Source organism: Anolis sagrei, chromosome 2 (assembly GCF_037176765.1).
Source record: "Anolis sagrei isolate rAnoSag1 chromosome 2, rAnoSag1.mat, whole genome shotgun sequence".
NCBI classification, from domain to species: Eukaryota; Metazoa; Chordata; class Lepidosauria; order Squamata; family Dactyloidae; genus Anolis; species Anolis sagrei.
In genome coordinates, this window is record NC_090022.1 from 127,851,588 (window position 1) to 127,863,478 (window position 11,891).

Consider the following 11,891-nt stretch of genomic DNA (forward strand, 5'->3'; position numbering starts at 1 on the left):
CTCCATTGTGCATGTGGTAAGGCTCAGACTGTATTGTAATAGGTGGTCTGTAGTTTGCTCTTCTCCACACTCGCATACTGTGGACTCCACTTCGTAACCCCATTTCTTAAGGCTAGCTCTGCATCTCGTGGTGCCAGAGCAAAGTCTGTTCAGCACCTTCCAAGTCACCCAGTGCCCAAAGGGAGTCTCTCATTCAGTATCAGCCATGGTTTGAGGTTCCGGGTTTTAGCCTGCCACTTTTGGACTCTCGTTTGCTGAGGTGTTCCTGTATCTCTGTAGATCTTAGAAAACTTTTTCTTAGTTTAAGGCATTGGCGTGCTGGCTCATATCCAAACAGGGGGCAGGCCGGAGACGTCACTGCCTTGGTCCTTTCATTATTGGATGCTACTTCCCAGCGGATGTCAGGTGGTGCAATACTGGCACCACCTGTGGTGTGGGACATACCTGTGGTGTGGGACACAGTGGTGTGGGACATAGGCATCCTGTGATAATGCAGCATGTCTCATTAAGAGCCACATCCACTGTTTTAATGTGGTGAGATGTGTTCCACGTTGGGCATGTGTACTCAGCACAGTATTCCCTTAGGTATTGCATCGCGACATTCACAGTCATACCCAGATGCTATCAACATTCCACATGTTCATCAAACAATATTTTCTCCATGACTAGAAATGCTATGCCATTCCTATCTAACATGTCATTATGTAGGTACCACTGTAGGTACTATGCAAAGTATTTTGTCAAGCTGGATACAAGGGAATGTGAGCTGGTAAGGCCATCCCTCTTCCAGGACTTCTGTTCTGAGAATTACTTGGGTATCAAGTCGTCAAAGGACATGCACACAGAGACTAGGGATGCATCAATACTGCAAGTTGAAAACCACTTTAACTACCATGGCTTAATGCTGTGGAATCATGAGAGTTGTAATTTTACAAGGTTTTTATCCTTCTCTGCCAATGAGTGCTGAACTATACTATACCTAACTATAACTGCCAGGATGCCATAGCACTGAATCATGGCAGTGAAAGTGATGTCAAGCTGCGTTACTCTACAATGTAGATGCACCCAGGGTCTGACAGACCTCCCCAACGCTTTTCTGAAGATACATTTCCTCAGGGCTAAGACTTTGTGGATAACGACTGTGAGATAATCTATCATTGATATTTTCGTTTCTGCTTCCACATTTTCATTTCTGCTTCCAGTGCCCAGGGAGTGCCCCTTGGCTATTTTTGTGGCACTGGTCATATGGCAGCAGAGTCAGAGAAAAAACTGCTTTCATTTAAAATTTGCAATGCACCACTGCAGAGGCAAAACCATATTTAAAGGTTCTTCTTTCAATGGAGGTGTATGCCGAGCATGTGTCTTGTTTTTAATCTAGCAAATCCAGAAGTCTTTAACTGGCTTCAAAATAAATGATATATTTATCACAGACTTTTGTTTAAAATGGAACCCTCGTGTTCTAAAGAGAGGGTTTTTTGGTGTTGTTGTTATTATCATGATTATCACATTGAATTCCCGACGCAGAGGTTGGGATCTATCTCTTGTGTTTGCTATTTAACCTCCCAGATCCCTGGAAGCTGCCCAGCCAATGTTAAATGTGTCTTTGCATTTATCACAGTATTTTTTTTAAAAAAAAACTCAATCATCAGCTGAGAGGTATTTTTATAAGTACTGCAATCACAGCAAACAGAGAAAACAGATGTAGTTCTTTCCTCCTCTTGATGAAAATCCTGTTGGAACATGCAAAATTCAGTTCATGAGTGTGTATTAACTGAAAATTCAAAGCACAAAGCTGATTGGTTGGGTCATGTAGAACCAAGCTAGCTGAGCCTGGGAGTTTTGGCAATAACTACATTTTCAGTCTTTAGCCGTGCAGGAGCTTGCAGAGACAGATTTGCTTCTGGGCTGCTGCGAGAAGGTCTTTCACATGGATAACTAAGGACATTTTAAATCTTTCTCAAAAGACATTGTGTGAATCAATGTAACTGTTCATATGACTGTACATATGTTGCTCTGCATAACAAAGAGTAAACGTCTTGCTTTTTACTATTCATTTGCATGACATATCTTTTCTCTGGCAAGGCAGTGTGTGGACTGGTCAAAGCGTGAACTACACGTGATTTTCATTCCGCTACAAATCCCTCCTCAGAAGAAGAAATTCAGAGGAACTCCCACCCAGGACAGTTCCATTGGAAGCAGACCTTTGCAATTATTTTGAGCCCTCCCCCTTCTCCTGAACAGCTACATATCTGAGACGATGCATATGTATGTTCTTTTTCCTGTGGCTGGTTATCTCTATCATGATCAGAAGGGAAACTGATCACGATACAGAGAGCCTACACATCCGGTCCCAGTGGGTAATATCTGCCTGAAGTATGACTGTTCCACACAGCCTCCCATAGCAATGGATGACAATGATCAGAATAAGGACTACCAGAATGATCAGAATAAGGACTACCAGAATGATCAGAATAAGGACTACCAGAATGAAGGCTACCACAATGAGCAATACCAGAATGACACTACACCAGAGAAATCCTCTCACACCCGCGAAGTACATTCCACATCAGAAAATGTGAAAAAAGGTAATAGGAGTGGGAAGTGGAGTGAGAAGAAAACCTCAGGGAGCTGCTCTAGTCTTAGTGCTGCACATTAGGTTCAGAAGAAACATGCATACTTCTCTAGAAAGCTTCCTTTCTAAACTGAGGTTGACCACCCACTAGGTCACATAGACACAATTTTTCAGCAAGGTAAGGCATCCTTTAAAGTGATTTTGTAGATTTCCTGAAATATTAGAAAATGTATACAGTAGTGTCAGCATGGTCGCATTGAGGTATAATTTTCTATTTCTAAAATATGAGTTATTGGCACAAATGCTGTCAAGCCGTTTGTCTACTTCTTTATTTTTTAGCTCTTTGAATAAGAAATTCCATTTTCGTTTAGCCTCTCATAGGCCCCTTCCACTACCCAATATCCCAGGATTGGATCCCAGATTATATTCTTATCCCAGTTTATCTGGCAATGGAGACTCATATAATCCAGTTGAAAGCATATAAGATGGGATCAGATTCTGGGATATAGGGCAGTGCAGAAGAGGCTCTAGACACCAAATCATGAAGCTAATAAAAAGGGTTAGCCCTGGTTAGTACTTGGATGGGAAACCTTCAGTGACTGCCAGGTGCCATAATTCAGAGGAAGGAATTGGCAAAACCACCTCTGAGTCTTCTTTGACTAAGGCCCCTTCTACACTGCCATTAAAATCCAGGTTATCTGCTTTGAACTGTATTATATAGCAGTGTAGATTCATATAATCCAGTTCAACACAGATAATGTGAATCATCTGTTTTGATAATCTGGATTGCATGGCAGTGTAGAAGAAACCCCATAATATTCTTGGATCACCATAAGTCAACAGGCAGCTTGAAGGCATTTATGTACACACATTTGAAGACAGTAATATTGCTGGGCATGTAGTTTTCCAGTGTTCAGAAGGACCATTCAACCTCTGAGGATCCAGTGCTGGCATCCTAATTAAACAATCCTTCAGGAATGCTTTTTTTTTTTCTTCATCTCTAGAATCTGTGGCTTCGGAACAGAGCTGGAAGAATGCTTCAGACCAGGAATATGAATATATCCCATTGTCAAGAACGTGGATGAAGACACTGCCAGAAGAGGAATTAAATGCCGATCCAGGTGAAAGATTCAGTACAATTCCACAGATTGTGTCAGGGGTATATTTGTGTTGCATCGCTTTCTAGAGCAATCCAGTATGTTGCCTGAGGCAGAAAATAAATAGCACCAATTATTCTCTGCTAAAGAGGATAATCTCTAGTTAAAGTTTTGATGTAGAGTTAGAGCACCCTTTTTAACGTCTTTTATGCCTTCTATCCTATATATTTTATACTGTATATGGTTACGGTATCAAATAGCTGCCTATGTTGTAAGGCCGCCTTGAGTCACCTTTGGGCTTGAGAAAGGCGGGATAGAAATATTGTAAATAATAAATAATAAATAAATATCCTACATATTGACATGTGAAGTAGGTTACTCCAGCTGCAATATGGTTGACATTACAGTTTCAAGTGTATATGGTCTATACAATTGTTATCTGCATTGCCACTCTTCCTAAAGCTCCAAAATGTGTATGGTTCAAAGGAGAGAGCATAAGTAGAAATGGAGAAAAACACTTGCTTTGTAGAAGTCTAGCCAGACTTCAGAATACCCTTTCCCCAGTGATTATTCCATTTGTACTTCACTCCTCCCCCTCAAAAGAATGGATAGGTTGCCTACTTAGTTTGTTGACCAAGGGTCAACTGTTGGTACGCAGCTTGCACTTCCTCTCATGGCTTTATGCCTTTTAACAACTGGACTCAAACTGGACTCAGACTGCACAGACTTTTAAACAAAGTCCGTCATCTGCCAGCTTTTCAAATGAATCTTCATTGGGGAGATATGGGTCTCAATAAGATAAGAGTCTCAATATGACTATTTTGTAAATTCCAAACTCATGGAAGTTGTCTTTCTTTCTTTCTTTTTTTGAAGGACTGTATATATTTGGAGATGTCAAATTGAGCTCCTTCCCAAGGAAACCCTTCATCATATTCTGCATTGTGTTGGTCTCTTCTCTAATAATGGCAACAGTTGCTCTTGTGATGACATGCCATAAATGTAAGTGAACATCTGAAGCACAATCCTTTTTTCCGGACACCAGTTCTGTTCCATTTACCTTCCTCATTCCAATTCATATTTTGGCCTTATTATGATTTCATACAAAGGTGGGGTATAAACCCAATAAATTGCTCAGTCAATTACATATTTTATTGTTTGGCTTGTAGGCTCCACTTGAAACATTACTGTAGAAAATAATTCTTAAACAAAACTTATAATGAATTATGGAGGTGAGTGATAAAAACTGAAGGACCACAGTGTTGGTCCAGGAATGATCTTGGTCTGTCTCCTGGGCTAGCGACTCTTAGGTGACAATACTGCATAAACTTTGGGTAAGTCAACACAACCTCTGGGTATTGTGTGACCTTGGGCTGGATGTCTAGCTGTGATGCTGCCATCTGACTCCAGGTGCAAACCCATCAGTAAACCCCTTAAGATGTGTTCTGTTCGAGCTGTATAGCATTACTTTAAGTTTTCCTAATTTCCAGGCAAGCCAGTTTGTTCAGATGGCTGGGAGAAATTCCAAGAGAAATGCTACTATTTCTCAGAAGAAAGGAAAACATGGTTCGAAAGCAGGAAATTTTGCCAAAAGGAAAGTGCTGATCTCGTAGTGATTGATCATAAAGAGAAACAGGTGGGTGTTTCATATCTCTTCTTATATAGAAAATAGGAAAAGTTGAGACTGTAGCAGAAGGGGACACCTCAATGTACATAATATCAGTCACACAATCCAAAAAAGGTTAAATCAAATCAAACAAATAAAAAAAGACAAACAATACATAGAAGAAAAATAAATCCCAATAAACACATTAATTATAACTCATAAACATCACCCATATAAATATAAAAACTTTACAACAATTAAGACATATAGTACCACTAAAAACATCACAGAACCTGCTCTTGTTGGTAAAAACAACAAAACCCAATTAAAATCAATCCCATAAAAAACCTCCATCTCTTAGTTTACAATCAGCCATTTTCAAATCCCTGCTTCCAGTGCCATATTTTCAACTGCATCCTAAAAGTCATTAAAGTGGGAGCCAGTCTAATCTCCTTTTGGAGGGTGTTCCATCTATACACATGTAATTGATATTGCAAATTGCAACTTCTGTTTTGTAATAATTTCTAGACCAAAACATTGTTTTCAAGAGTAAAATACAGTGGGGCCTAAGTATCTGCCAGAATTTAGTTTTGGTATCTCTCCCCTCACCACCTACCCATTGATTTGTTTGAAATTACTTATGTTAGTTTATTCATACATCACTCTGAGATATCTATCGATCTATCATCGATCCATTGATTTATCTATCTACCATCTATCTCTCTATTAAAAGTGAAAATATTTATGTGTGTATGTAATTTCCAAGATGGCTCCTACATCCAGAGACCCCTGTGATTCCCACCAACAACGAATCTGGATTAAACTTGGCGTCTCCATGACCCACCAAAAATATTGGAGAGGTTTGGGAGGATGACCCTGGACTATGCGAGTTGCAGTTCACCCACACCCACAGTGAAGCCCACCAGTGATGAATTTAGCCCACCCTCCACCCCCCTGGGTCCAGTTGTAAATAATGGCAGAGTCTGGGGAGCAATGAAAGAAGATGATGGGAGCTGAAGTCTATCCACATCCAGAGAGCTCTGTGAACCCAACCGATGATGGAACGGACCCCCACCCCGGACCAACTTTAAGTACTGACAGGGTTTGGGGGGCGGACGTCAATTAGAGGACGATGGGAGTTATATTTCATCCATACTTGAACCCCATCAACAATGGATCTGAACCAAATTTGACACACATACCCACCATGATCAGTTTTAAGTACTGGTGAGGTTTGTGGGCAGTGACAGAGAACAATAAAAGTTGCGATTCACCCACATCCAGAGAACACTGTGAAGCCCACCAATAATGGATCGGGACCAAATGTAGCACACATACGTATCATGGCCAACTTTAAGGACTGGCAGAGTTTAGAGGCAATGACAGATGATGATGGGAGTTGCAGTTTACCCATAACCTGATGCATTTTCTAATCGAACCATTCATACAATCAAAAAATGAACAATGACTATTTATAATAAATAGCATTACAAAAGACCTAACCAATCTAAACTAGTATCACTATAAAGGGCAGAATATAAACATTATACATACACACATACATACAAATTGTAATATTTTAATGCCATCATAGGGGCTGAGGGAGGTTTGTCTTATGGACTATTTAAAACATGGTGTAAAGTGCAATTTTGTATTCTTAAATAGAAGTGAGAAAAGTATAATTTGTGAGCAACCTCACAGGTCCATTGTGTAATCTCTCACAGTCCCATTTTTAGCCCATAAATACCCACAGGGTATTCTGCTAGTCTACCAACCATTCACTGCTAGTCCTTGAAGAGTGGGCAGAATGCAGGAAACAGTTGCAGACAACAGTTATAGTCAACACACACAAACATGGTACTGGTCCCTGGAACTAGCACCATCTTTCAACCTGACAAATGCTGCCCGAGAGAGAGTGGAACAATGTCAAAAAGTTACAAGGGCAACAACATTTAGCCAGTGTGACAAAAAATGAAATATATTAATATCAATAGATTTTATCAAAGAGCTTTTTCTGCATGTAATCAAAAGTGAACAGCTTCTTGCTGTAACTTCCTTTATGCTTCTTACTGTTGTTCTCTTTATGATGGAGCCTTGTGTAATGCACAGCTGCCTTGTTCTCCTTGGGGATCTTTGGGCTGAGCCATGCTGTTTTCATTTTGTTTTAGACCTTTCTGGAAAAGAAAAAGAAATCGGGAAAAGACATTTGGATTGGCTTAAAGTATGAAGCAGCTGAAAAAGTGTGGAAGTGGGTAGATGGGAAACCATTTTCCTACCCGTGAGTAATATGCTTCAGTACCTTTCCACAGCTTGGGCTTTTTAAATCAATATAGGTACTCCTGATCTTACAAGCTGTATAAAACATTAAATTAAAAAATCACACACTCTTCGACAGTGAAGTGGGAAATAAAACTTTGGTTCTTTCTACATTTTTTTCTTGTGTCAGAAGCGACTTGATAAACTGCAAGTTGCTTCTGGTGAGAGAAAATTGGCCATCTCCAAGGCGGTTGTCCTGGGGATGCCTGGATGTTTTGATGTTTTACCATCCTTGTGTGAGGCTTCTCTCATGTCTCTGCATGGGGAGTTGGAGCTGACAGAAGGACGTCATCCACACTCTCCCCAGATTCGAACCTGAGACCTGTCAGTCTTCAGTTCTGCCAACACAAGGACAGAAGTTCTTCTGGATGTCCAGACAATGTTTGCTCATAACACAGGGTAAACTGTGTTATCTAGATTTTGCCCTGCATTAGTCATAACTTTGGGAATGGTGTGGTGAACTGGACCGGTTCTAATTCACAATCATCCAGCTGTCTACACAAGCCAGTGCTGCCATCACCTTCTTTCTGTGCTTTGATTTGTTGCTGCATAACTGGCTTTGAGGGCCCTACCAGACAGGCCCCAAAATGCGATGAAAACAAATTAATTTGGGAGAGAGCAGGTAAACCCTGCTTTGTCCGAAATTAATTTGATGCCTCATTAGATCCAGGCCTTCCTGATAGGCCCGGGACTAATGGTGTATTGGTCCTGTGGGGACTTACCCTCGGGTACTTTCAGGGTTGAGTTCCCACAGCCATCTCGCACCTTTTAGGCTTCTGGAGCCCAAAGGTTTGCGATAACACCCACCCCTCCCCCAAAGGCCCCCTTCCAAAAAAACTTACCAGGTCACCATTAAGCTGCTCTGACAGTCCTCCTGGTGTGTAGAAATGATGTTGTACTTGGTCATGTGAGGCTGAATAAGAGCAGGGATTTGGAGACAACATTCACTTGAAAACAAGCCAGGAAAAGTTCATTTGGAAGAACTCCATCAAACTGCATCTAAAAAACTGAATTAACATTTATTGTTGTAATATACCTGCAAGGTTAAAACATTTTCCTAATTTCCTTTTTGACTCTTCTAATGCATGTGACCTCTGGTTACCGCTGTCATTATTATCCAATCACATGTTTTCACCTGCATGTTCTACAAGCATGCACTCTTGTTGTCATGGTGGGACAAACCCTGGTGACACCACTGGTTCTTTTTAAATATTTTCAGCTTCATCTAACATAATGTCTGTTGTTTTGAATCTGCACCCCAAACTCTAACAAGCTGCTGCTCCTTCCTCAACAGGAATCCAACATGCTAAATTCCCTATTCATTTGCCACTGACAGAAAATTCTCTTTCTTTTCAGAAACTGGTTAGCAGAACCCCCGAAATATGATGCCGAATGCTTGACTATAGGTCAACAAAATAATAAGTGGAATAACTATCACTGTGTAGGTATCCATGCCTCACCCATTTGTGAAAAGAGCAGGCATGTAGCCTGTGTTCTGCAATCCCCATTTTGGCCGCAGTGAACTTTAGTGCATCGTAAAGCATGATGATTATGGCTGATGAACAAAGAGCAGAGAAGCTTGAAGTATCTGAGGACCCCCAACCCCACCCCTAATAAAAAGGAGACATAGTTCAACCTCCATGGGAATTGCAGTTTCCTAAGGACAGATGGCCAGATGAACTGGAAGTAAACTCTGTCCCCACGACCTCCCTCGAGCCTCTCCAAGACTGACAGCAGCCCACACTCCATAGCCCTCAAGCCCCGCACACGAACACACACACCTGACTCAGCTGTGAGCGGCTAAAATGTATCCAAATCACCTCCATTTCTATACCCCTGCTACTATGTAACTCTCTATATTTCTTTTACTGTTTTCCCCCCTCTTTTTTCTTAAGTGGACATGGGGGGGGGGTGTACTTGAGTGGAGTGGGTAAAATATAAACAAATAAGACAAATGATCTTTTCCATCTTGCACTCAGCAATGACGACACCCTCTCTCTTCATCCCCTCTTCCTTCTCTATAAGCCTGTACCAAACAATACATGAACTCTCTTTTGTATTTTTATATTTTTTTATTATTGAACTCTATAAAATGAACGCAAATATACATGAACCTATGAACTCCAGTAACCTCTCCTGAGCAATTCCAGATCCCCATTCCATGCCCTGTGCGAGAACCAGAGATGGGACATAATCTGTGGGACAAAGGACCTTTCTGGACCCCAATGTGAGCCCATCAGCCCGCAGCCCAACAGTTCCCCTTTGGGGATCTCAGCTATCTGCAGGACAAAGGCCCAGGACAAATCTTGGATTGTGATTCCATTAACAGTATACATCTTTGGGACTATTTCTTTGTCTCCCCAGCATGGGAAGATATCTGGGACAATAAACCCCGTTGTTATGACAGACTCTGTCTTCTATGACAGACTCTGTCTTCTATGACAGAGTCTGAGATCTGTGTAATCCTGTCAAATCATCTTTTGGACTTTTCTTTGTCCCCAGCATTCCATTGCGAAACACCTCAGGGTTGGCCTCACTGCCCCCAAGACTGCCTCCACCAGCCCATTGGAAGCTCTGGGGCCTCACTGCCCAGCTGGGAGGAGATCCCCTGCTATGGCATTGCTGCCTCTTCTAATCATGGTGTGCACCGGCTAAGACCCACCTCCTGACCAATTAGAGGCCTGGGGGATGCCAGCCGGCTTCTCGGTGCTGACCAATCAAGGGAAAGAGAGGGAGTTTCAAAATGTAGCCATGTTAATGCATGAAATTTCTTGTGTATAAAAATGCCTACTTGTGATTATGCTTTCACACTTGTACCCTTCGAGCGTCCATGCTGTACAATTGCCCCTTTTGCACAAATTGAATAAAGTCTCTATCATTTGCCTCTAACCTGGTGAGAGTCCTGATTCCTGACATCTGTGGTTAGCGAAGCTTGCCAGGTATCCCTGAGAAGAACTCCAAATTTCCACTGGTCTGCTTCCAGCTGAAAGAATCCAGAAGAAACCTGATTACATTTTATAAAATGTTAAAAATGTCCCTTCCTTTCAGCCTCATGTCTTTCTTAGGATTCTTCTGTTCAAAATTATTATCAAGGGATCCATTTGATCCCTTTGAGATATTCCCTCCCATCGTGATAGAAGCTGATGGGAGTTGTGATAGTAACATCTGGAAGGCTGCTCTGTTCAGTCATGATAATGGGGTTTGAGTTAAGATACAGAGCTTGTGGATATGATGTCTGACTTTAACCTTTCCTCAGCCTTTAAGCTTTCCCAACCTCAGAGCCACAAGTGCCGTTGGGATGTATTTCCCATTATCCCAGTCTGCGTGGTGCATTCTCAGAAGTGATGGGAGTCATCGCTGAATAACATCTGAAGACTCAAACTGGGTAAAAACTAAAGAGCACCAACAACGGCTTATATGTTTGTATTTTGTTTGAGATGTGTTTATTGTTTACCAGTGTGGCATTAAATTTTGCCGAATTTGTAAGCCACCTTAAGTCCCCTCTGGGATGGAAAAAGGCAGTGAGAAATGAAGTAAATAAATAAAATAAACAATAACTGTGTAAAAAAAAATTATAGTTGGCCCTCAGCATCCACAGATTCTCCATCCATGGATTCAACAGCCCTTTAAAGGCAACCATAAGGTTGATATTGCCCTAGATGAAAATGAGTTTGATACTCATAGCTTAGAGACAGGAAGCATTATCTGTGTTGCTGGACATAGGCAGACATATTTCATGACAGAAGACATTTTTATTCCTACAATTCATTGCCATGCAATGAAAAGATTTATTGCATTGCATAACCAGATAGTCTGTACAAACTTCATTGTAGATTTTGATCAGCAGCCACCCGTGATGCAGAAATGATTTAACCAGCCTGTGTGCAAATTGAAGACAGGAAGACACAGTACTTTGTAACTAAGCAACACGAAGATGTGGAAGATGTTTCTCACTTGAACTTCCCGTCTATACAAAATGAGGCCCTTTCTGTTCAGGGCTTCTTTAAGTTTTATGTCTTTGTAAACCAGCAGAGTTTGTTTTCTAACCCTTCAATTTTGGAATCAGTTATTGTTTATTTTTTAATTAAAAATGACACAAGCAATTTAAAGTCTCTGCATTAAGGGTCAGATAAGCTTTCAAAATGGGGAATTAACAAGAACACGCAGGAAACAACATATCTGGAACATTTTGCAACAAATTGTCAATCTGGAGGAACTACTTGTTTCTGAAAATACCCAAACTATTAGATATTCTGGGGTATTATTTACACTTCTATCCCTCACTTTACCCCCAAACTATAGT

The 11,891-nt window shown here is 41.1% G+C and overlaps 1 protein-coding gene across 1 annotated transcript; it reads left to right on the top strand.

Annotated features, from left to right (window-relative positions):
• The first annotated feature begins 2,375 nt into the window (after positions 1-2,375).
• On the top strand, positions 2,376-10,477 carry LOC132766618 (uncharacterized). Its single transcript, XM_060760957.2, has 6 exons — positions 2,376-2,585; positions 3,577-3,693; positions 4,543-4,668; positions 5,157-5,302; positions 7,441-7,550; positions 8,945-10,477. The coding sequence occupies exons 1-6, from the start codon at positions 2,405-2,407 to the stop codon at positions 9,108-9,110; spliced, it is 846 nt and encodes a 281-aa protein (XP_060616940.2). The 5' UTR covers positions 2,376-2,404; the 3' UTR covers positions 9,111-10,477.
• The last annotated feature ends 1,414 nt before the right edge of the window (positions 10,478-11,891 follow it).

Bases quoted from the DNA above. Each gene is read 5' to 3' on its own strand.
- LOC132766618 (XM_060760957.2), top strand. From the start codon at position 2,405: ATGGATGACAATGATCAGAATAAGGACTACCAGAATGATCAGAATAAG. The intron at 3,694-4,542 runs GTGAAAGATTCA...CTTTTTTTGAAG, and splicing joins GGAATTAAATGCCGATCCAG to GACTGTATATATTTGGAGAT. The intron at 5,303-7,440 runs GTGGGTGTTTCA...ATTTTGTTTTAG, and splicing joins TTGATCATAAAGAGAAACAG to ACCTTTCTGGAAAAGAAAAA.